The 26,874-nt window shown below is 40.5% G+C and overlaps 2 protein-coding genes across 2 annotated transcripts; one reads left to right on the top strand and one right to left on the bottom strand.

Annotated features, from left to right (window-relative positions):
- Window positions 1-6,459: 6,459 nt before the first annotated feature.
- Window positions 6,460-7,404, bottom strand: LOC101596204 (olfactory receptor 2H2-like). Its single transcript, XM_004671981.2, has one exon. The coding sequence runs from the start codon at window positions 7,402-7,404 to the stop codon at window positions 6,460-6,462; it is 945 nt and encodes a 314-aa protein (XP_004672038.2).
- A 13,347-nt stretch (window positions 7,405-20,751) lies between these two features.
- On the top strand, window positions 20,752-21,690 carry LOC101596503 (olfactory receptor 2G3-like). The gene has a single exon (XM_004671982.2). The coding sequence runs from the start codon at window positions 20,755-20,757 to the stop codon at window positions 21,688-21,690; it is 936 nt and encodes a 311-aa protein (XP_004672039.2). The 5' UTR covers window positions 20,752-20,754.
- Window positions 21,691-26,874: the final 5,184 nt, after the last annotated feature.

The following is a 26,874-nucleotide window of genomic DNA, read 5'->3' on the forward strand; positions in this document are numbered from 1 at the left end:
TGTTTTTTGTACTGTGGGTCTATTGATTCCATTGAGAGAAGACCTGCATTTGACTAAGCCAAGTTCCATCCCTGCTTCCATTCTTTTCCTAGCAGTTTCCTCTCTACTCCCTTAACATCCTTGTTTCTCAAGGAGTAGACAAGAGGGTTATGAGTCTATAGGCTGCCAGGAGCTGTCCTTCCGTCTGGCTGAGCTGCTCTGAGGAGCCGTGCCCGAGCAACAAGCGATGGCAAAGCTGAAGAGCAAGAAGACCACCAGCAGGGGACACTGGCGTTTTCACGCACCTGCCACCGTCCTTTACAAATCTCTTGTTTCAACCATAATCAATATGGCAAGTAGTCATTAGAAGTTACTTTTCAGACTTAGAAATAGGATTAAATTTATCCAAACACAGATTTTTTAGGAAATGCAAACACCTCACTTATAATTCCTATCCAGTGGAGTCACCTTCCAGTCCTCAAGGTCTTTACATTTCCCCATAGTCAATGCAGTGGATGACTGCATCTGTACATTGACCACACAGAGATGAATACAGTTCCCTGTCCTCAGGTACTGATTCCTATAAGATTATTCAGGCAGCACACCAACAGAATGACTAAATACATTGTAGAACGCATGGTTCATTTCATCCAGAAAAGAAGTAACAGGACCACAAGAGCTTTAGATAGTTGCATCTTGCCGTGAAGTATGTCAAAGAACAGATGCAGGCATTGAGCAGATGAAAGTGGAAACCCGAATATATTTAGGAGACAACATATGGATGAAAAGTTGCAACATCTTGATAAGGGAGAAAGGAATCTGAAAGGCAAATTTAAGCCAAATTATTGAAAAGCTGTGAGCTGTGAATTAAATTCTCTTACATTTCCTTGGTAAGTGGTAACTTTTTTGTGGGTACATGTGTGTGTGTGTGTGTGCGTGTGTATACAAGCTGGTTGTCTTTCTAAAATTCTCTTACCTTATTTTTTTTGGTATTTTTATTTATTTATTTATTTATTTGAGAGCGACAGACAGAGAGAAAAAGAGGCAGATAGAGAGAGAGAGAATGGGCACGCCAGGGCCTTCAGCCACTGCAAACGAACTCCAGACGCGTGCGCCCCTTGTGCACCTGAGTAACATGGGTCCTGGGGAATCAAGCCTCAAACTGGGGTCCTTAGGCTTCACAGGCAAGTGCTTAACCACTAAGCCATCTCTCCAACCCTCACCTTATTTTTTGATACAGAATTTCTTACTGAATATTGGACGTATAAATTCTGTTAGATTAGCTACCCAGGGAGCTCCATGGACCCGTCTGCCCCTGACACCCCAGTGCTGGGGTTACACGGCTGCGCTTTGATGTTGGTGCTGGCAAGCATTGTACCCCTGAGCCGTCCCCCCAGTCTGAGTAGTGACTTTTTGTTCCTATTACTCATATCTACTTTCTTTTTTCTTTCAAATGGTACTTTGACAAATTCACCTTTGGTCATTGTGAAAATGGCAACTGTCCTCTAACTTCTATAATAGCCACGTTTTGCAGTGTTACTTCTTTCACATATATATACACTGACACAGCCACAAGCAATCAAGCAGATATGTGAACACACACTGGCACACATACATACAAGACTAATGGCAAATTGCACACTTGTTGTGACTAAGCATACATAACAGGCTTTGAGACAAGTTGCCTTTGCCTTTCACACTGACCTTTATGAAAACATGGATACACTGTCTCATGGCTGATGCTGTCTGGTATAAACGACTTGAGTGGATTATAGGACAATGTGCTCCGAGCTGTCATAGTGCCTATCAGAATGTTTGACCTGTTTGTGTCAGGACACAGGACATAGACAAGGATGCTTCACTCCAGCTCCCAATTCTATTAATTTCTGAGAAACTCATTGTATGAAGCCATAACATAGCCAGCTATTTTTGGAGTAAGCCATTAACCTAAGGAAATATCTCCTATTGGGTCTACGAAGGAAGACATCACTGACTTGTTCATCATTTTATAAAAGTGCTTGACAGTAACTATTCCAGGATGTTTTCAAATAGCATTAAATGAAATGAAGGTTGATAAAAATGTTTGTAGCTATTCACAGTGCCTCTGATCCATGGTTTCCTGTTGTTAACAGTTCTGTGTCATCTGTATTTATATTGCTCTTTTTTCCTTAACAGAATCCCTTTCCTTTACCACAAATCCACCTCTTTCTCTAATCTTCCAATGTAACACTGAAATATCATGTTTTATGATTAAGAAACTTATTTATACCTTCAAATTACTGATTTCACATTGTCTGCACCCCTTGATATTAATTGAAATGAGAATCTTCCCTGAAGACACTACTTTATCCCTAAGTTCCTTATGACAGGATAATTCGATCCTCAGTACTCACCTTGTGATAAAGGCACTGCTGCCCTTATCCCATTTCTAGACTGTTTTCCCTTCAGTTAGTTTTTTAAAATGACTGCTCATTTGAAATTCATGACATTTTGCCTGATAACTCTCCAGACTTGAATTTCCTCTCTATGGCTGGTACCAGAATAATACAGTTACAAAAGTGCCCATTTCATGGCCTAATCAGATTATTTAAATAAGAAATTCTGGGATCTGGAGAGATGGCTCAGCAGCTAAGTGTTCTTTTTGTTCAAGCATGAGAGACCACTTGAATTTAATCAGCATCCATATAAATAGCTGGGTGTGGCTCTGTGTGCCTGTAAACCCAGTCATATAGGGGAGCAGAGATTTAAGAAGCATCTGACACTCGGGGGGGGCAGAGGTAGGAGGATCGCCGTGAGTTCACCCTGAGACTACATAGTGACTTTCAGGTCAGCCTGGGCCACAGCGAGACCCTACCTCAGAAAAAAAAAAAAAAAAGAATCATCTGAGATCATGAAAAAACACTGCCAGCTCTGATCACTAAGAGACTTCAGCTCAAGAACTGGGACATGAGAAGTTCTGCTCTGGCCGTGCAGGGCAAACACATGGACACAAATGCCTGTACACACCACACAAACACGCGCACACTCATACACACCACCGCCAGCAGCACACCACTCAGCATATTTTACACACACAAACAAAAAAAAGTGTGGAGAAGATGAGTCATAACAAGTGTACCATGTAAATTTTATGAATTCTTAAGGTAAAGGAACTTTGCTCTTTCGGTTTTTGCTGCTTTAATTTATTGGAGTCAGAACGCTCACAAAATTTATGTGAATTTTAACATTAGGCTCATCATTTTCCTCTGGGTTCTTCGGGGATAGTTTGGGAGAAGGTGAACCTTAGACACGGCCCAGCCCAGTGGCGCTGCAGCTGCAGCGAGGCAGGGCCCGAAGCGCACGCAGCATGAGTGGCCCTAGACTCCGGTTCCTGACTCCCCGTTCCCCTGTGCTGAAGATAGTGAGAACAGAGGAGACAAACCACCCCTGGCACGTCAGCCAGGGCCGAGGTGAAACCCCGAGGAACTGGGGCGATGAGCAAGAGTGGAGCTTCAATGGGAAGCCTGAAGACCAGCGCCAGGGTGATGGAGGCAGACACTGAAGATACTCACAATGTGCCAAAGCAGAAATCCAGAAGCTGCAGAGAGCTCAACACTAAACTAGACCTCAAACACACCCACCACGGCTCAGGGAATGTTGCAGAAGTCGTGGAAAGAGTGTAAGAGCTACAGAGTGGAAGGGAATGTCCAGAGGCGCTGTCCTTCCCCCGCCCCCGCCCCCCGCCCCCCGCCCCCCGCCTTGCCAGGACCGACTGCTGCTCTCACATCTCCTGACCCACAACCCCATTGTGAATACTGGCAATGCCACTGAAGAGGACTCCTAGCTGAATGAGGGCATGGAGGAGGGAAACAATGGTATCAACACACATGTCCATACAAACTTTCTACTTAATAAAACAACGACAACCACCCCAAACAAACAAACAGCAGCAACAAAACAAAACAGCCCAGCTCTGTTTCCATCTCCAGGGTAATCGCCCCTTCTCACCATCAAGAGCACATTTCTATCCACACTAGAACCTCTTTATCCCCAACTCTGCAACCTTACTAAATCTTACCAACCTTACCAAAACACCAGAAACAGCCTTCATGCTAAGGTGACAAAATGCATACTTAAGTATTTATGTTCCTCATAGTGATTGTGACCAACTTAGTTTGGTTTCAAAATATTGACTATGAAATACATAATTCTGAAACAAGTGGCCTAAGTCATTTGGAAAATGGGTAGGTGGCCTAACCCTAGTTCTGTCTTCACATGCTTCAAGTAGCAGTCCATCAGAGGCATCCAACACTTAACAGAGGGTTAAAAATCTATATAGGAGGACATATTTTGCAATATGTTCATATATTAAAGTTCTCAATTTAAGAAAGCATTGCTTAAGGGGGGAGGTATTACCATGGGATATTTTTTATAATTATGGAAAATGTTAATAAAAATTGTGAAAAAATAAATAAATAAATAAAGGTGTGTGCCACCAAAAAAAAAAGAGAGAGAGAGAGAGAGAAAGCATTGCTTAAAATGTGAAAAATGTATTTAAAAAGAGAGCCTACATAGGATAGTGAACATTTATAGTCATAATTTCAGCTAAACAAACTAGTAGTTAAATGCAGTTACTATAAAGAAGCAAAGAAGCAATAAGTCTAGGCATGGTGGCACATACCCTTAATCCCAGCACCTGGGAGGCAGCGGTAGAAGTATCTCTGTGAGGCCAGCCTGGGAGTAAAGAGTGAGTGCCAGGTCAGCCTGGGCTAGAGTGAGACCCTACCTTGGGAAAAAAAAAAAAAAGAAAGAAATTTAAAAGAAGCAATAAGCAGATCTTGGTGGAGGATAATCAAAAGTTAAAAATCAAGAAGTATGTGGGCGTGTTGGCACACGCCTTTAATCCTAGCACTCGGGAGGCAGAAGTAGGAGGATTGCATGAGTTCAAGGCCACCCTGAGACTACATAGGAAATTCCAGGTCAGCCTGGGCTAGAGTGAAACACCTACCTCGAAAAAAAAAAAAAAAAATCAGGAAGTATGCTTACTATCCTTGCACAGGAGTTAGCAAACAAGAATTTTTACCCTAAGATATTAATATTTATTTAAATAAAACTATTTGGGGTAAAGTCTGTCTCTGCCAATTGACAAGTTACATAATGTTTGTGACTTTCTATGTTTTACCTGTCATTATGTCCCTAGCATCTTGTACATAATAGCTACATAACAACAAACTGATAAATATCTATAACATGAAGGAATATGAATTAGGTAAGACAGACTTTCATTAAAATAGGGACTTATAATGAAGGAAACAAACTAAGTCTAATTCTATAAGTGCAGGCATAGAAGATCAAGTTTAATTGAGAAATGAGGTCACAATATTCTTGAAGTAGTAGCACCAGGAAGCAGTAGGAGAAGCTTAGTGGACGCTCTGCACAGGCAGTAGAAGGGGAATGACACGTCTACGATGGTCATTCTGAGGTAAAGAGGCAGAAGCAACTCAGAACACAGACCACTAGATCATAGTATAGAAGCACATGCACATTTCTCCAAAAGTCTCCCTTTCAGAACTTTAGAAATCTTTTGGTACTAGCTGAATGTGGAGAGAAATAGAATTTAAAAATTTAGGGGCTGGAGAGATGGTTTAGCAGTTAATGCGCTTGCCTGCCAAGCCTAAGGACCCAGGTTCAATTCCCCAGTAGTCACATGGCCAGATGCACAGGTGACAAGTGCATCTGAAGTTCGTTTGCAGTGGCTAGAGGCCCTAGCACACCCATTCTATCTCTCTTTCTCTTTATCTGCTCTTTCTGTCTCTCAAATAAAATAAATATAAAATTTAAAAATGTTTTTAAAAAGTGAAATAACCCAGCCTGGTAGCACAGGTCTATAATCAAAGCTACTTTGGAAGCAGAGGCAGGAGGATTATAAATTCAAGGTCTCCTGATGGTGAGATACTATCTCAAAGTAAAAAGAGGGCTGGGGATGTAGCTCTGAGATAAGACATTTTCCTCACATGTATGAGTCACTGTGTTCAATGCCTAGTACATTAAAGAAAAATAAATAAATGGAAAGGCATGAAATATATTACTTGTTCTTTTTTATTTTATTTTTTTTTATTTTTCTTTTTTTGGTTTTTCGAGGTAGGGTCTCACTCTGGTCCAGGCTGACCTGGAATTAACTCTGTCATCTCAGGGTGGCCTTGAACTCATGGCAATCCTCCTACCTCTGCCTCCTGAGTGCTGGAATTAAAGGCGTGCGCCACCATGCCCGGCTATTTGTTCTTTTTTAAAAATAAATTTAAGTATTGTGTTTCTTTACCACAATTCAACTGCACTGCAATTTTTAAGACAATTACTATTAAAAACTTGAGTTCTGTATCATACTGGCCTGAATCAGCAGCACATGAAGAAGTTAAATGACTGGTGAGTGAAGCTGAAATTACACCCAAAACAAGATACATCTCTCTTTCCAAGTCAAGCAACGGGAACATGTCAGCCTCCTTAGTTATTCTTGGAATCCCAAGCTCTCTTTCCTAATCTTATCAGTGCTCCTTTTACTTCCTTGTTCCTCAGGGTATAAATAAGGGGATTAAGAGTTGGAGTTACAACAGTGTAGAAAAGGGTGAGAAATTTTCCTTGTTCATGAACATAGTGTGTCTTAGGTTGAAGGTAGATACCCGTGACGGTACCATAGAAGAGGGAGACCACAAGAAGGTGAGATGTGCAGGTGCCAAAGGCTTTATTCTGCCCCACAGTTGACTTTATCCTTAGCACAGCCTTCACAATAGCACCATAAGATAACAGGATGATAGTCAGGGGTATCACTAGGAGAATAACACTGGCTACAGACATTTGGACTTCATTGTAGGTGGTGTCTGCACTGGAGAGCTGAATCAGGGATGGAACTTGACACACAATGTCATCTACTACTCCATGGGAGCAAAAGGGCAATCTGAGGGTAGCAGAGGACTGTATGAGAGACTGAACCAGGCCAGTAACCCACGCAAGGACAGCCAGCTGTAGACATACTTTGGGGGGCATGATGGCAGTGTATTGCAGTGGGTGACATACTGCTACATAGCGATCCACAGCCATGACAACAAGAAGGATACACTCAGTTGCTCCAAGCCATAAGAAGATGTACAGTTGTGTGGCACAGCCAATATAGCTGATGGTCTTCTTTGGACTCCCCAAATTAACCAACATCTGAGGAATGCAGCTGCTGGTGAAGCAGAGATCTAGTATGGAAAGGTTGGAAAGAAAGAAGTACATGGGGGTCTGAAGTTTTGGTTCCTTCAAGAAAACCAGGATGATGACCATGTTTCCAGCAAGAGTTGAACAATAAAAGATCAAAATGACCCAAAATAGTACCTTCTCTAAATATGGCTTGTCAGAGAAGCCTCGCAGAATAAAGTCCCTATGACTGTCATTGCAAGTTGAGATCATAGCTTCTTGGACCATTGTCTGTTTGCCCGATAGTTTATGAAGGATTCAGTAAAGACAAGACACAGCACAGGGTAAGTTGTTTGATGCCTTTTTGCTCTAGAGTTGGATTGTTGACCTGTTGTGTGTAGGGAGGAAATACAGATATAATGAAGCGTTCTACTCTTAGACCTCCTCCATCCATTATTCCTCTCTTCCTTCTGTCTCCAACTAGACTTCTGACTAAAGCCTTTTGTTATACTGTTAAAAACATTTAAAAGTCTCTAATAAAAATCACTTTGCTAAACATTAAATATGTTGTATTTTTGTTCTTAAAGACTCATTAACAAAGCTATTGAATATGTTGTGCATATATACAGTACTACTTAATGCTTATTACATTTTTATGTATTTGTTCTTTACTTCTATGCAACTCAATTATCTCTCTTTCTCAGGTTTCTATCTTTTCTATATCTCAGCTTTTCATCTATCTTCCCTGCTTCCTTCTCTTCACCTCTTCCCTTTATCATATTTTCTATTCATCCTTTTTACTCTGTTAATTTCTGAGCTTCAATGATCACTCAGGCACCTTCATATTGTATGTTCTTATGAATAGTAGTTAACCTTTTTTGTTTTTACTTCATTTCTTAAGATTCTGTATTTGGAAATTTGAGAAATCTAAGAATGTACTTATGCTTATTAGAAGAACTAACTGGGAAAATAGTAAAAAGAAATTTCTGACCCATACTTACTTTTCAAGGTATGTTATCTACAGTGTTAAAGATATTCAAAAGGATTGTATCAAGTAAAAAAAAAAAAAATCAGTCATCAAGTCAAATTCCCCTTACACAAATTGACAGCAATCTACTGCAAGGATCCAGTATAACCTCCCTTCTCTGCCCTAAAGCTTTCCTGATACCATGAGAGCTGGAAGCCCATTTGGCACATTGACAAGGGCTGCCCAAAAGTACAGAGATTTAATGACCCAGAGTTAATTGCAAATATGTAAGTGAGATCATACTTATAAAAATACTGTCATATTTCTGTATTACCTTCTTTTATAAGAACTTAAAAAAAATAAGTGTACTCATTATCCTGCCATAATAAATTACCCATTATATAGAGCAGACATCTGTATGTAGTGTTCTCTTCATTCAATGAAGAATGCCACTTGGTTATTAAGTATTTCAAGTTTATCATTAATGGGGAACTAATACTAACATATACAAATGCATATATATAAATTATTCTAAGATGATGATATGAGGAATATTATTGAAAGAAAAAGAAACTTAGAATTAATATGAAAGCAGCTAATGTCATTACAGTAATATACTTCATTGCATCTAGTGTCAATAACAGAACTCAAGTCATGATTTCAGAAAAAATATGGTGTAGCTTAAGATTTATAACCTACTACATACAGTTAAACTTTTAATTTTATTAACATACTTGAAGCAGATTCAGTTGAAGTTTTCACAATCCTTAGTTCTCATGATTAAAGAATACTAAATTTCAAGCCACCCAAGACAAGTACTTTTTCTGTGCATTTATCTGCATTACTCTTTCACAGTATAAATTATTGAATTTTTTTTTACTTTATTAAATTTTTCTTTAGTTTTACATGCATTCTGGAAATCTTATATGTTGTCTTTGTGACTCAACCCTCTTTCAGCTATCATTGCTCCTAAATTGTGATAAATGTTAGCACTTGGTTGTAAATTTGAATATGATACAATAAGGGAAAGATTGATTGACATTTTAATAAATTTCAGTCTTACAGACTTTCCTGTGCTCACAATCAACTGCCAATTATTCCAGTCCTTGAGTTTTATCCATTTCATAGTAACTAACTTCTGATTTTTAATCAACTTATCCAGATCCTTCTTGCCTTTCTGTCTGTAATACCAGTATCTACATATCTATATTTATCTGATTCTACATACTTATTCATAACTATTTTTAAAAAGTATTTTGCTAGAGGAAAGTCTTAGCTTAGCTTATTTTTGCTTTTCAAAATGTAATACTTTTCCTCATCTATTTCCATTGAGATTGCCTTGCTCCTAAAAATGTTGACTTAGTAGCAGAGGCCAGTAATTTAAAAAGGAGACATAAAGGGAAGAGAAAGGAAGGGAGAAGGGTACTTAATAGGTTGATATTGTATATATGTAAGTACAATGATTGAGATGGGGAGGTAATATGATGGAGAATGGAATTTCAAGGGGGAAAGTGTCAGGGGGGAGGGAGGAAATTACCATGGAATATTTTTTTATAATCATGGAAAATGTTAACAAAAATTTAAAAAAAAATGTTGATTTTTTTCCCTGCTTATCTCTTCTGTTTTTCAAAATACTACCCTGTGAGTACATGCAGAAATACAATGTCCCCTGACCCCTGTGCCCACTGATCCTGTTGGCAGTATATACAGAACACAGTATTTTAATCTCACCCTTAAAATCTATGCCTCTGGCACTAGCGTAGCTCACCTTCTGACCCCAGCCTTATTCTAGCAGAGTTACAGTAGAGTTCTGCAGGAACTCACATTCCCTTCACGTATATTACTGCAATCTACTTCAAGGGTCCTATATATCCCCCCTCTGCCATAAAGCCTCCTGATACCATGGGAGCTGGAAGCCCATTTGGCACATTGACAAAGGTTGCCCAGAAACACAGAGATTTAATGACCCAAGGGAAACACTCAACAGAAGATGATAGCACATATATAAATATTTCTGCCCCTTCTCCTTTAGATGCAAATGTTTGTTTCCAGGATGGGCTTCAGAGAATTCCATATACCCTAGATACCAACCTAGACACACACACACCAAAAAAAAAAAAAAAAAACAATGCTGGGGGATGGCTCCATGGTTAAGAACACTTTTCATGTAAGCATGCTGAACTCCGAGGCCAGAGATTACCAAGTTCATTTCTTCAGAAGCCATATTCTGAAGGAAGCTGGAAGTGGCCAAGCATATCTGTATCCTCAGTGTGCCTGAGGGTAGAAGTTGGGAGGAAGGATACAGGAGAATCATTAGGGCTCACTGACAAAAAGTAGCTCTGTATGTTTGGATTGAAGAAGAACGCTCAGCTTCAGAAAGTATGTGGCTGAGTGGTAAGAGGAGGGCACCCAAGGTTTCCTCTTATCTGTGCATGCAAGTGCATGGTGCATTGAACCTGTACACACATGTGTATACCACACATCACATACAGAGACATGCAGAAAAATATTTACAGTGGATGATACAGAGTTGTCTCTTTCAGAAGCACCTGCATAAACCAATATGCACACCGAAGCTGTGACATACAAGTTAAGACTACTCATGATAGTGACATGGCCACAGAGCTCGAGCATCTGCATTTTGGCACATAAGTGGATTTCTTCTAATATCCAAGTGCACACAGGACAGTAAACTAACTTTCTCATTCTCATTTGGAAACCAATAGAATTCAGCCACAAAGTAGAACCCTGTAGTGACTAATCCAGGACACTAGGTCTTAAAACAGGGTGACCAGTAGACAATCACAACACAGATGGGACCCTGATAGCATGGTGAGGCTACCGTCCCCACATTGTCATAGACACTTCAATACCAAGACAGTATCACTTGATCCAACCCCAGGATGCGGGCACAGCATTTCAACCTGGCCTCAACCAGGCCAGTCCCTTCTGCTTCCTCCTGGGGATAAACAAGTCTCAAAAAGCTGCCAGGGGTACTGGAGTCATCCTCAGTTACATCCACCCTGGCCCAGAGCAGGTGTGGGAAAGTCTCACCCAGTGCTACAGAGTCCTATTTCTGAACCATGATTGCAAACAAAGGTCAGTTGCTCTCATTTGAAGTTTATTTAGATTTTGAAATCCTGCAGTCACTGGGCAAGATTGATCCCCCAGTGGATGCAGGTTCTTCTGGGCTGCAGATTGCCTTGTGATTTCCATCTGTGACAGGGTTTAGTGGGTTGTCTTTTCAGTGGCTGATATGCTTTAAAGAGTTTTCCAATTGCAAACTGTGACCGCAGCCTTCAGAATACCAGCTCTGGCCAGGAATAGGGGTCCTTCATGAAACATGCTATCCCAGGAGGCCAGAGCCCAGGATCAGTTTCTGATCCTCACAGGACAGGACAGCCAGCATTTGCTCATCTACCACATGCATGAACCACAGAAAGCTGCAGTTGGAAGTGTCCTGCAGAACTCAACAACACTCTTCAAGGACATTTCTCATAGCACTTAAATAACTTACAAAAGGTTACAAAACTCAGGCCCTGGTGTGGGGCACACACCTTTAATCCCAGCACTTGGGAGGCTGAGGTAGGAGGATTGCTGTGAGTTTGAGGACAGTCTGAGACTACATAGTGAATTCCAGGTCAGCCTGGGCTACAATGAGACAATAGCTCAAAAAAAAAAAAAAAAAAGAAGGTACAAAACCCACAATAAGCAGGACACATCTGCTAAATAAAAATGTTATTTAAGGTTACTCTAAGTACAGTACTCCATAAAATGGGCCTGGTTTTCACCATAGAGGGGAGTGAATGGTAGATACCTTGTCCTCCTCACTCCTTCACTGGCTCATCCTGTTCCCCCATACTTTTAAGCTAACCAGTTACTCGATCTGTGTTCTGATGTCGTTTCATTCTTTTTCTCTTTAGAATAGTATATTCTTTTCTATTCAACATGTCACACTCAGGCAGCTTCTAGTCTGCCACTTACACCAGAAATTTTATTTTTCATATGTTTACAAGGTAAACACATGGGCTGGAGAGATGACTTAGCAGTTAAGGTGAGTGGTAGTTTGAATAGATGGCCCCCAATAAATTCAGTGTTCTAGTAGTTTGTAGTCTGCATCTGCAGCCACCTGGCTGGAGGTGGTGTCATTGAAAGGTGTGGTGGCAGGTTTGAGATTTCAATCTAAAGATATGCAAAGTATGCCTAGCTGGAGTTCCTGAAGTATGCTGTGCTGTGTGGCTTTTGGTTTTTTTGGCTTGTGCTTCTCTATATATATCTGCTTGGACCATTGAAGGCAGGTCAGCTTCTTCTGCATTATGGAACTTCCCCTGGGTCTGTAAGCTTTGTTGCGAGCACTCTCAAAGATGATTGGTTGAGAGGATTCCGCCCACGAAGGTCAATAATACTCAGACGCTGGTGTACTCGCAAAGGAGTTTACTGGGATGAAAGTCACACACAAGCAAGTCCAAACTATCACAACTAATATTATAGCTAATATAATATATATCCAAATTATATTCATCACTACTAACACAAGAATATTTCTAATGAGTCTAAAATGTATACAACCTGATATCGCGAAACTTGGGCTCAACGCGAGACTCGGTCTGTGAGATTTCTGACATCACAACCTGGCGACGCGGGGTCCGTGCTCCGACTTTCTCTCGGTTCGCAGTTTTCAAGGCGAGTCTCGGTCGTCTCGGTCGTTCGGACAGCGTGTCGGGCAGATGAATTCGGATCAGTGATGCGTCTCGCGGAGGTCTCAGTCCGGACCGCTGAGCAGCCGTTCAGTCAGTCATAGTGTCGGGAGGACTGGGACAGCGGCTGCTAAGCAGCTGGGTTTTTTGTATTTTCCACTACTTATCTAGGGTTGCGCACACCTTCTGGTAATCTCTTACTATGTCATTGTACTCAGCTTTTTTCTTAGATTTTTGCTTACAAAGGTTGACTTTGCAATTTTACTCTCACACACAAAGAAAAACAAACTTATTTATCTAAACTGTCCCTGGACCATATGCTGGTCCTTACATGCTCATAACAAGCTTCAATAAATCCCTTCCTCCACAGCTGTGCCTGGTCTGGAAGTTCATCTACCAGGAATGGGGTGAAATGAACCTGACTATGTGGATTTTGGTCTTTTGGAACCTTTATTTTGGAGGAATGAGCATGGACTTGGTGCTTGCAAATGAAGATGCCTTCTGGAGCAGTAAACCAAGTATTATGGACTATTCTTGTGAGAGTTTGAAAGTGCAGACAGTATTGAACTTTGAGGCTTGGCTTATGAGCTTTCTAAGGGGAAGGAAAGACTGCAGAGGACTTTGTTGGAACTGGGCTACTGGCATAAAAGCTGGCTGCATCCTGCTGGCCAGGCCCAGAGAGTTTGATCAAAGTTAAATTTGTAATGGACTGAGGTGCTTGGCTAAAGATAATTGGACTGCGAGATTTAAGATTTTTAAACTGAAAAACCTCAAGCAACTTAAAATTACAAGCAGTGAGACTGGCCTTAGGTTACTGAACCTGCTATTGTCAAACACACTAACAATCTTAAGAAGATGGCCTAACTGTTTTACATTAAAACAATGGAGGGATGCCTGAGGAAAGCCTATCATAGAAATGTAAACTCTTTTGGGAAGAGTTGGCTGGAGAAGAAACCTGCTTTTCAAGGTTGCGATTTATTTTGTCCCTAAATTAAGAATATGGCTGTGTCCTGCACATCTGGTATTGGTTTTGGAAAGATTAAAAAAATACATGGTGTAGTCATGAATTACACACAGTTCCAGGAGCCACTGCTGAGATGTGACATAAGGCAAGCCCCAATGCCCTAATAGGCTAAAAGAACCTTTAAAAGATGGACCATGGTTTACATGGAGACCTAAAGATGTTTTGGATATACCAGGACTATGCAAGAGCTACCATGGAATGCATGGTTGGCCTGGGATGGAAAGAAATGTTCCCTAGCTACTCTGCCCAGCTGGAAGGGCAAAATTAAAAAATTTAGAGACTGTCAGTCTCTGGTTATATTGAACTTAAACTGCAAAAGTTTGATGTTTGTTTGCTGATGGTTGAGTTTACATTGTTTTAGTCTCTCCTTACTATGCATTATACAAATTAAAAATGTTTACTCTGTGCCTTTATATGTTAAAAGTATTTAACTTTTTTTCATGTTTGATACATGACTCACTATCTTAAGTTAGTCAAGACTGTGGGAATCTTTAAAACTGGACTAAATACAATTTACAATGTATAATGTTTATGAATCTTCTGGGGGCCAGGGGCAAAATGTTGTAGCTTGAATATATGGCCCCCAATATATTCAGTGCTTTATTAGTTTGTAGTTTACATCTGCAGCCACCAGGCTGGAGGTGATGTCACTGGGAAGATCTTAAGGTATGGTGGTAGGTTTGAGATTTCAACCTAAAGATATACGAAGAATGCTGGAGTCCCTGATGTGTGCTGTGCTGTGTGGCTTTTGGCTCTTTGGCTTGTGCTTCTCTCTCTCTGCTTGGACCTGTGAAAGCAGGCCAGCTTCTTCTGCCATTATGGAACTTGCCCTGAGATCTATAAACTTCAATAAATCCTTTCTTTCGTAATTGTGCCTGGTCTGGAAGTTCATCACAGCAAACCTAAAGCTGTCTGCTACAAGGTGCTTGCCTGCAAAGCCAAAGGATCCAGGTTCAATTACATCCTGTAATACCTATGTAAAGCCATGTGCACAAGGTATCGCAAGTGTCTGGAGTATTGTTTGTAGTTGCTAAAGGCCCTGGTGCACCATTATTTTTCTCTCTCTCTCTCTCAAATAAATACATAAAAAGTAAAATATTTTTTAAAAAGGGAAGTACATAACAACAATAAATGCAGATTATTAGGCATTAAATACATAGATATGTAATAAATAGCAGCATTGGTGGAGATAAGAACAGGGATTTCATATGGTATTGAAGTGACTTGGTCACAATACAAATAGGATTGCTAAAAGTTTGGGATTCCAAATGGAAGTCTTGTGCAGCTACAAATGAAAATACAAATATACAAAAGATACCACAAAAGGATCAAAAGCATTCAGTCTAATATAAACTGAATATTAAAAAAGTAATAAGGGGGCTGGAGAAATGACTTAGTGGTTAAGGCACTTGCCTGTGAAGCCTAAGGGCCCAGGTTTGATTTCCCAGTACCCACTTAAGCCAGATGCACCAAATAGGGCATGTGTCCGGACTTTGTTTACAGTGGCTGGAGGCGCTGATGTGCTTACTCTTTCCCTCCCTATCTGCCTCTTTCTCTCTCTCTCTCAAATAAATAAGTAAAATGTTTAAAAAAGAAAAGCCGCCGGGCGTGGTGGCTCATGCCTTTAATCCCAGCACTGAGGAAGCAGAGGTAGGAGGATTGAAATTAGCTCAAGACCACCCTGAGACTACTTAGTGAATTCCAGGTCAGCCTGGGCTAGCGTGAAACCCTACCTCGAAAAACAAACAAACAAAAGAAGAAGAAGAAGAAGAAAAGCCAAAAAAGTAATAAGCGCATAAATTAAGTACAAATAAGTTAAGACATGCAAGAATGAATGAGCAAAATGTCAGAAGATTTTCCCTATCAGTAGCTACTTTTAAGTTAAAGTTAGAGCTTGGTAAGAGATATAAAATTAGATCCAACTATTTGCTATCTACAAAAGACTCATTTTAGATATGAAGGCATCAGCAAATTAAAATCAGAAAATTGAAAAGCAAAATCCATTGTAGTCAAATTAGTTGGATGATTTGGAAGAAATTTGTTGTGAGCAACCCTACTCTATCTGCTTTGTGAATTTTCAAGAAGTGCCAATGTATTTTGTAAGTTTTAAAGAAGTCCATATATTTAGCCTTTCTACTTCTGAACCACCGAAAATTTATGAAAAATTTGAGAAGTATTGATAATTTTATCACAATTTCTGCTGTCATTTCTCTGCAACAGAATCCATATATGAAAATATACCCCAGTGATAAATTTTGACATGTGATTCATTCACATGTGTTCAGCTTAGTGGGCCTTGGAATATATGTCCCGATTATACATGGTGGTAATGTTGAAGATGCTATGGTAATCGGGCCCTTCTACTTGTGCCCTGCAGAGAGCAATAACTTTATTTTCACTTTTTACAAGATCTTATTCCAGCATGTGGACTGACATCTCATGTTGAAGATCCACCAGCTCAAGGTTATTATTCTCACACAATTTCCCAGGAGACCTTTGCCCTTGGTCACTCTTGTGCCTGGTGCTAATTGCCCTGTTGGGAATGTAGAACTCTCTAGGTCCCAGCCGGGGCCTGGCTTCATTTACTGCTGCAGTAACACATTTCAGCATAACCTGGCTCTGGACATAAGCACTCAAATACAGTATTTAGCCATGGAGTCCAACATTCATTTTCAGATTTATGTATTTCTGGAAAAGCCATCTTTTCAGCTTATGGAAATAATTAGGAGGGAAGGGGACAAAGTGAGGTGAGGATGCAGCCATACCCCTTTGTCTTCCTCATCTGTGTATACCACAAACTCTGCATAGATATACAATTTTTTTTTTTTTTTTTTTTTTTTTTTTAGTTTTTGGTCACCTTCAACCATGCAGCTAGTAATTCACCTTTCTTTTGTCTTGTTATCTAAGTGTTGCTTTTTTAAAATTTCTGAATGACATATTAAATTGACTTTCACTACTTTATAAGAGGATTGGATTTGGAATAACTCATATTTTTATAGTCACATTAATTTTGAAGAATATACATTTAACAACAGGACAATGCAGAATACAAAAAGCAGTTCCCCTGTTTGGGGTAATTTTCTTCTGGCTCAGCTTTCTTAGGTTCTTTTCAATTCCATTATCTGTCCAGGTATGAAGTCTTTCTGACATGGGCACAACTGTGCATACATACATGTTGCTGAGATGATAGCTCAAGTCTATATGTTTATATGGTTATGTTTGGTAATCATTCTTGCTGCATTGATGCATTCCAGTTTCTCATAAATGACAGATAATTAAAAACACTCTATATCAAAATATTTATATTTAAATATGTGGGAAATTATGATGATAACAGATTCTATTTTCCCAGGGAGAAGTTAATGAATCAACCTGGGTTGAGCAAACCAATATATATGTGCCTAATGTCTATATCAGAAGCAAAGCCTGAAGGTACATTTTTTTTAACTCGCTTTTTTTTCTTTTTTCCAAGGAAAGGTCTTGCTCTAGCTCAGGCTGACCTGGAATTCACTATGTAATCTCAGGCTGGCTTCGAATTCACAGTGATCCTCCTACCTCTGCCACCCAAGTGCTGGGTTTAAAGGTGCCACTCCACCTGATAATCCTCACATTTCTAAGTGTTATTTAACAACATTAAAATATTTGACATAATTCTTAAGGATACTGAACTGTCTTGTCTGAATTTCATGTTTGGACAGCAAGAAATTAAGACAAAATGCAATCTTTAAATAATTTTAATGAGTATAATTACATATATTTTCCTTTCAAACAATTATTTTGGTTTGGGTTTTTGGTTTGTTTGTCTTTGTTTTGAGGTAGAGTCTCACTCAAACCCAGGCTGAACTGGAGGGATTCACTCTATAGTCTCAGGGTGATCACAAATTCACAGCAATCCTGCTACCTCTGCCTTCTAAGCGCTGGAATTAAAGCCCAGCCTTTGAAACAATTTTTAATGAACATTATCTTCAGTATGTCATGGTTCTATATATATAATATATGCTTTAAACAATTTTTCCTACTTAAGAGAAAAATTGGAAGAATTGAAGTTTAATACCATGGTTAATGTGCCAGCCAAAATTCATTTATTCTGTGATTGTCCTATTTTTGAAGCTTTCATTCTAAGAATAATGATAGAAAGCTTTTAAACAAATATATCTGCCCACTAGGAGTTTTCTTTCCATTTTTAGGACCCTTGGCATGCTCAGTGACATGGGCCATTATATAAATTGATGTATGTTACAAAATAATTCAGAATTTCACAACAGAAGAATTTTTTAAACTTTTTAAAAAATTATTTTTATTTGCGAGTGACAGAGAGAGAAAGAGGCAGGGAGAGAGGGAGAGAGAGAGAGAGAGAGAGAGAATGGGCTTGCCAGGACCTCCAGCCACTGCAAACAAACTCCAGATGTGTGTGCCCCCTTGTTCATCTGGCTAACGTGAGTCCTGGGGAATAGAGCCTCGAACCAGGGCCTTAGGCTTCACAGGCAAATGCTTAACCACTAAGCCATCTCTCCAGCCCACAACAGAAGTATTGTGTCAAGTGAATGATACCACTTTTATTTTTGGAAGATGTTCCTCCAGAAATAAATATTAATAGGTGAATAAAACTTGGCAAAAGGAAATAAAATAATCTTAAGAAAATAGATAGGATTCACAGTGAAGTTAGAACTTTTTTGATTTGGCCATAGGAAGTGTTTTATTCTTGAAAATTATTCTTGAAAACAGAAAGGAGGATCAACATTGTTCAGATGAGATGAGCTGGAGCTGGGAAACAAGTCAGAACCATATCCAAACATAAACCCACTCTCCATTATCAAGCTACCACCAATCATGGGCTACAAGAGGGCCTACACCTATTAAATTCTCTATATAAAAAAGTAAGGGTTATCTCATTTGTCCTGGGGCTAACTTACTCTCCGTTGGAGAATCTGTGTCTTTTTTTCAGATACAAGTAGATCCTAAGGAGAGAGCCACTCCATCATACCTCAAAAGGGCCCCGGCTGAAACTAAGAACAACTGGCGAAGCAAGCAAGGGTGCTGTTTCCCTGATGAACCGGATACCAGCACAAGGGGGAAGGAGATCACCACAGAGAAAAATCAACTCCTATCAAATCAGAGAGCCAGAGCCCCAGAAGCCCCCAACATCTCATCACTGAAGCAGACCAAAAATAAACCCAACATGGCTCAGGGAAATTTTGTGGAAGAGGGGGCGGAAAGAATGTCAGAGCCACATGTTGAGTCATGATATGCAGAGACATTTATCTTACCCATAACTGTGGGCTAACTCCACAATGCATGAGATTTGTGAAATGGAATTTTAAGAAATACAAATCACATCTTGATAATGTCTTATTTTCATGGTTCTGATTGCCATGTACAAGCAAGTAATGAAGACTAAAAAATAAGAGACAACCACGAATAGGTTTCCATCTAGGCTATCCATGAAAAGTTTTTGTTATAAACAAAATAAAAGGTAAGTGGATGGGTGTATCAGGGAGGGAATCTGCTTAACATATAATATATATTTGTATGAAAGTGTTCTCATATAACATAGTACCATGCAAAATAAATATGCATACTGACAACTAAAAACACTAAATGAGGAAGGAAATCAAATGGACTTCTTATTTTGTATTATACAACAGAAGTTCTAATAAAGAAAATAAACTTTATAAATCACAAACTCAAAGGGATCTGCTGAAAATGAAAATGTAAAAGCATCAGTTACCTTAATATAAAAATTAAAAGCCTGGCATGGTGTGCATGCCTTTAATCCCAGCACTCGGGAGGCAGAGATAGGAGGATTGCTGTGAGTTTGAGGCCACTCTGAGACTACACAGTGAATTTCAGGTCAGCCTAGGCTAGAGGGAAACCCTACCTTGAAAAACCGAAAGATAAATAAGTAAATACACAATACTGAAAGAGTTTTACTGGGTACTAAATCATTCACAACTTACATGAGTGCTCTCTGTATACTTAACACATTCTAAACTACCTATTGAAAATATTTTAATTGATTTATTTGCAAGAAGAGAGAGAGAGAGAGAGTCAGATATATAATGGGTGTATTAGGGCCCCTAGCCACAGCAAACGAATTCCAGATGCATGCACCACTTTGTTTATCTGGCTTTATGTGGGTATTGGGGAAGTGAACTCAGTTCGTTAGGTTTATCAAGCAAGCATCTTAACCACTTAGAAATCTCTTCAGTCTCATAGACTGCCTATTTTATATAAAAATATATTAAAAGAAAACTAATCTCTAGATTATTAATAATCAGTAGCCAGACATGGTGGTGGACACCTTTAATCCCAGCACTTGGGAGGTAGAGATAGGAGGATTGCTGTGAGTTCCAGGCCAGCCTAAGACTACTTACTAATAAATAATAAAACATCAGAATTATGTGTTTCATCCTTAGCACCTTGTTGACAAATGGATGAGTAAGGTAAAGTACTGAAATAATCCTGTCTTATTTTTCCCAAATTACATCATATCTTTAGTGGCTAGTTTTACTATTCACAATAGGATACATGCAAAGAACAGATGTGAAGATTTGACACCTCCACAATTCCCTTTGCTTATAGTCTTATAAAATGCTGTTGAGTAGGCAAAGAATGGACCTCCAGAAAAAAAAAAAATTTTTCAGAAAAGCTGAGTAAAAATTAATTATCGATAATTTCCTGTATGGTCTGTCTTACGTTGCTTAACTTTAAACAGCTCTAAGTGTGCAGAGTATACATTTACTTTCCTCCTAGAGCCCTAGAAATTGGTGTCTCTCTCTCTCTCTCCTTTCTCCTGCCTTCTATAAACAACACACCTCATGTTCTAGCTTTAGGGTCCTTGTCTCTTAAGAACATTTCTGACCCTACTTGTGTTCTGGTATCTAACATCTGTATTTGTATGCTTGTTTTTCCTTTTTGTGAGTAGGGTGATAAAGATGAATAACAAGAGTTTAGGAGGTGATTTCATCCTGGTGGGCTTCTCTGATCAGCCACAACTTGAGAAGATCCTCTTTGTGGGGGTGCTGATCTCCTACCTCCTCACGCTGGCAGGCAATACAGCAATCATCCTGGTCTCCTGTCTGGATTCTGTGCTGCATACACCCATGTACTATTTTCTTACCAACCTCTCCTTTGTTGACCTCTGCTTTTCCACCAGTATCGTTCCCCAGCTGCTGTGGAACCTCCATGGTCCAGCCAAGACGATCACTCCCACAGGCTGTGTGATTCAGCTGTATGTGTCCCTGGCTCTGGGGTCCACTGAGTGTGTTCTCCTCGCAGTTATGGCATTTGATCGCTATGCGGCTATTTGCCGACCACTCCATTATGCCACAGTTATGCACCCACGCCTATGCCAGGCTCTTGCTGGAATGGCATGGCTAAGTGGAGTTGGCAACACACTGATTCAGGGCACTATCACTCTTCGCCTGCCTCGCTGTGGGAACCGTAGGATTTATCACTTCCTCTGTGAAGTTCCTGCCATGATCAAGTTGGCCTGTGTAGACATCCATGCCAACGAGGTCCAGCTCTTCATGGCTTCCTTGGTGCTCCTTCTCTTCCCCCTGGTACTCATCTTAGTCTCATATGGGCATATTGTCCAAGCAGTGGTGAGGATCAAGTCAGCTCAGACCTGGCATAAGGCTCTTGGAACCTGTGGGTCCCACCTGCTGGTAGTAACCCTTTTCTACAGCACCACCATTGCTATCTACATACAGCCCAGCAGCTCCTATGCACACAGCCAAGGAAAATTCATCACTCTTTTTTACACTGTTGTAACTCCCACTCTAAACCCCCTCATTTATACTTTGAGAAACAAAGACGTGAAGGGGGCTTTGAAAAGGCTGGTGAGAAAAGATAAGCATCCAGGAGAGTGATGAATTTTCATGTGGTGAAAATGAAGACCTGTTCTAACTAAAGTGGAGGAGCTGACGGACAACTATCATAAGGTATTACCTAGGGTCAGGTTCACAAAAATGTTCCAAACTCAATCTTACAGCCTCTCTGGAGAATCTGCAAGCAATTTGCTTTCCTTCATTTCTCTATTAATATATTCAAACGTTTCCATCTCAACTGCTGTCTTTCTTATTATTCTGTCAATCAGTTTTCTGAAGAAAGTTCAATCAAGGCTTGTTATCACTCTGTTAATTTTTCATTTTCTGAATTTTTATAAAAACTGGTTTTACTTATTATATTAAACATATATATTGCCAGGCATGGTGGCACACGCCTTTAATCCCAGCACTCGGGAGGCAGAGGTAGGAGGATCACTGTGAGTTCAAGGCCACCCTGAGACTGCATAGAGAATTCCAGGTCAGCCTGAGCTAAAGTGAGACCCTACCTTGTAAAGCCAAACATATCTATATATATATAGATAAATAGATATAGATATAGATAGATAGATATAGATATAGATATAGATATATAGATATATAGATATATATGGTTTAATCTCTTCTTCACAAAATAAATATTGTGCTACTAACAAGGTGGATGTCTTTGACCTTCTTTGGCACTGCATTCCTGTGATTCCAGTGACATATGGCCTATATACATCCTATCCTTGGAACCAGAGAGATGTGTCCCCTGAAAACTTCTCCATCAACACACAACTTCTCAGTCCTCTCTTTCTCTCTGCTGCTCTTATAGATATCCTCATAGAGCCTTTTTTGTATCATATGTTTGTTTCTTTGCCAAGCTAGACTTTTCAATGAAATTTTGGTTGTTTATATCCAAGCATATTCACTTTGATGGGGATGTTGCATTCTGATTCCTGAATGTGGATTTTTAGTTTATTTCACAGGAAAGATCATAGGAATCCATTCATTGCTAGACAAAAAGGGACAAGGAACTTGAACCTAATCCATTTGGATAACATGCACGCACATGTTTGTCTATTCAAAAATTCTAATGTCTCTCCTGGGAGGGAGGTCTGTCCTCGGTTTTAAACACTGTTGTTGGACAAGTTCAGCCCCCAGAATTTGGCATCATGGCTAGCCTCTTCCTGAGACAGCCCCTAGCCCAGACCAATTGCTGTCCCTCTGGCTTACCTGAGCCATAACTTAGGGCCCACCACCATAAGGTTATAAATATGTTTAGGAAGGGAGGCAAGGTTTCCAACTTTTGGTGGGTTTCTCCTTATCTTGGCCTGGCTAGAATATGGCAAACTAAGAGCCCCTTAACCCCTACTTTTTACATGGGCTTTACCCCTCCTGCTCTCCACATGGCAGGACCTCTCTGTAGTACTTTCTTGTCTATCTTCTCCACAGTGCTTCCAGACCTACCACCAAATGAGCTCTCAAGCCACATCAGTGTATTTATTTTCCTTTGTTTCTGTACTTTCATAAATTTGTGTGTGTGTGTGTGTGTGTGTGTGTATAATTTTAAAAGAGGGGCTGCAGAGATGGCTTAGCTGACAACTAGAGTTCCATCCCCAAGTATCCACATAAAGCCAGATACACAAAGTGGCACATGCACCTGTAGTTAATTTGCAGTGGCAGGAAGCCCTGGTGTGTCCATTCTCTCTCCCTCCCTCTCTCTCTCTCTCCTATCTCTCTTGGCTTGCAAAAAAGAAATGAAAATATTTAAAAAATAAATTATAGGGCTGGAGAGATGCCTTAGCAGTTAAGGTGCTTGCCTGTGAAGCCAAAGGACCCAGGTTCGATTCCCCAGGACCCACATAAGCCAGATACACAAAGTGACCCACATGTCTGGAGTTGGTTTACAGTGGATGGAGGCCCTAGCATGCACTCTCTCTCTCGCTCTCTCCCCCACCCCTCTCTCTCTCTCTCTCTCTCTCTCTCTCTCTCTTGCTTGTTCTCAAATAAATAAGTTAAAATAAAATAAATAAATTATAATGCCTCTAGCAGTTATATTTCACTTATGGAAGATGTAGGGTTAAGAGATTATGAGGGGGCTGAAAAATTATTCAGCAGTTAAGGTGTTTGCCTATGAAGCCTAAAGACCCAAGTTTGATTCCACACTCCCCATGTAACACCAGATGTACAGTGGAACATACATCTGGGGTTTGTTTGCAGTGGCTGGAGGCCCTGGTGTGCACATTCTCTCCCATTCTATCTGCCTATTTCTCTTTTTGTCTCTCAAATAAATAAATAAATGAACTATGTCAAAAGAGATTATGGGTTAGGGTTAGGGTTGTTAGGGTTAGGGTTGTTAGGGTTAGGATTAGGGTTAGGGTCAGGGTTAGGGTTAGTATCAGGGTCAGGGTTAGGGTTAGTATCAGGGTCAGGGTTAGAGTTAGGGTTGTTAGGATTAGGGTTAGGGTTAAAGTTGGGGTTGTTAGGGTCAGGGTCAGGGTTTGGGTTAGGGTTGTTAGGGTTAGGGTCAGGGTCAGGGTTCGGATTAGGGTTAAGGTTAGGGTTTTTAGGGTTAGGGTTAGGGGTTAGTGTTAGGATGAGGTTGAGGGTGTGGGTTAGGGTTAGGGTTTAGGGTTCGGGTTAGGGTTGTTAGGGTTAGGGCTAGGGTTGTTAGGGTTAGGATTAGGGTTAGGGTTAGGTGTTAGGGTTTGGGTTATGGGTTCAGGCTAGGGGTTAGGTATAGGGATTAGGGATACGGGTTAGAGTTAGGGGTTAGGGTTAGGGCTAGGGGTTAGTGTTAAGGGTTAGGGTTGGGGTTAGGGTTAGGGTTATGGCTAGGTGTTAGTGTTAGGGGTTAGGGTTGGGGTTAGTGTTGTTACGGTTAGGATTCTTAGGATTAGGGGTAGGGTCAAGGTCAGGGTTTAGGGTTAGAGTTAGGGTCAGCCTCAGGGTCAGTGTAAGGGTTAAGGCTAGGGTTCTAGTTGGTTTAGGGTTAGGTTTAGGGGTTAGGTGTTAGGGTTAGTGTTAGGGGTTAGGTTTAGGGATAGGGATAGGGGTAGGGTTAGTGGTTAGGGTTAGGGGTTTGGGTTTAGGGCTAAGCCTAGGGTTAGGGTTAGGGTTTAGTGTTAGGGTTAGGGTTTGGGATAGCTTCAACATGCAGAGCTTACAGGTGAGAAACTACCAATGAGTCCTTAGTCCCTTTCTAGAAGGAAGACTGATGTCTGTTTGAGGTAGTTGACACACAGGAGTCTCTCGAGTTCAAAAGGGGAAAGAAAATATGAGTAACGTAAAGCGCATATGCAAGTATTGACATTCTTTATGCCTTATGGGCCCAGGGCAAAATTGCTGAAGCCAGGTCAGAAAGAATTAGTAGTGTCTGGTCCAAATTTATATTCTGAGGGTTTCTGTACCCATTCGCAGGCTCTCAAGAACCACAGTGTCCCGACAATAGATGCAGGTGGAATGAAGGACCAAAAGGGTATTGGAAATCATGGACATGCCCCTCATTCACTGAATAACGTTCAGAGATATCAAAGAAAATACGGTAAGTACATAACACTCGGTCCACTGTGAACACAGTTAGAATTAGTTGTGGCCTTACTTGCCCCTCACAATCATGAGAAATTCCCATGTGACATGGAAGATAAATAGCAGGCATGACTATGCTTTATGGTGACATTGTAGACCACAATGCACCAGCATCTCCAGTTTTCCAAACAGGTTCTTGAATATTGCACTGGAATGATATCTTTACTTGCCAGAAAATGATAGCAATGTCTTTGGGGACAAATGGAAGTCATATACATATTTCTTTCTAGGGTATCCCTGTGGAAGGACAAACATTTGGCCTGTGTGCAACCTTTGACCCGTCTTGCAAAGTATTCATTTTATCTCTGATATTTAATCATCAGAGCAGTTGCTTTTTATCAACACATAGAGCTTGAAGTCATGGCAGGCCCCATCAGTGCCAGCAGAGATCAGAGAGAATAGGCACACCAGGGCCTCTAGCTACTGCAAACAAACTCCAGACACATGCACTACCTTGTGCATCTGGCTGTAGGTGGGTACTGGGAAATCGAACTCAGGTCCTTAGGCTTTGCATGCAAGCATTTTAACCACTAAGCAATCTATCCAGTCCAATGAAAAAAGAAAAAAATAACTGTTTTGGGGTTTTTGAGATAGGGTCTCAATCTAGCTCAGGCTAACATGGCATTCACTAGTCTCGGGATAACCTTGAATTTATAGCAATCCTCCTATCTCTGCCTCCCAAGTGCAGAGATTAAAGGTGTGTGCCACCGCACCCAGCTCTTATATTCTATTTTAAACAATTTGTTTTTTGTTTTTTGAGGTAGGGTCTCGCTGTAGCCCAGGCTGACCTGAAATTCATTATAGAGTCTCAGGGTGGCCACGAACTCATGTAGATCCTCCTACCTCTGCCTCCTGAGTGCTGGGATTAAAGGCGTGTGCCACCATGCCCAGCTTAAACAATTTTTTTTTAATTTTTTTTGTTCATTTTTATTTATTTATATGAGAGTGACAGAGAGAGAAAGAGGCAGATAGAGAGTGAGATTGAGAATGGGTGCGCCAGGGCTTTCAGCCACTGCAAACGAACTCCAGACGCGTGCGCCCCCTTGTGCATCTGGCTAACGTGGGTCCTGGGGAATTGAGCCTCGAATCGGGGTCCTCAGGCTTCACAGGCAAGTGCTTAACCACTAAGCCATCTCTCCAGCCCTTAAACAAAATTTTTTTAAGTAGGATTGCTATGACTTTGAGGCAACCCTGAGACTACATAGTGGATTTGAGAGGGAGAGAGATAAAGGGAATGGGCACACCAGGGCCTCTAACACTGCAAACAAGATCCATGCACCATCTTGTGCATTTGGTTTACGTGGGTATGGGGAATCAAACCTGAATCCTTAGGCTTTGCAGCCAAGCACCTTGACTCCTAAGCCAACTCTCCAGCCCTTCAAGTGAAAAAAATAAAAAATAAAGTTTTTTTTTCAAGGTAGGGTTTCACTCTAACCCAGGCTGACCTGGAATTTACTATGTATTTTCAGGCTGGCCTCAAACCCTCAGCCATCTTCCTATCTCTGTCTCCTGAATGCTGGGATTATAGGCATGTACCACCAGGCCCAGCTATCAAGTTAAAAAAATTTTTTTTTTTCTTTCTTGGGGTAGGGTCTCACTGACCTGGAATTCACTATATAGTCTCAGGGAGGCATTGAACTCATGGTGATCCTCCTA

The sequence above is a fragment of the Jaculus jaculus genome, chromosome 8, assembly GCF_020740685.1.
Source record: "Jaculus jaculus isolate mJacJac1 chromosome 8, mJacJac1.mat.Y.cur, whole genome shotgun sequence".
NCBI classification, from domain to species: domain Eukaryota; kingdom Metazoa; phylum Chordata; class Mammalia; order Rodentia; family Dipodidae; genus Jaculus; species Jaculus jaculus.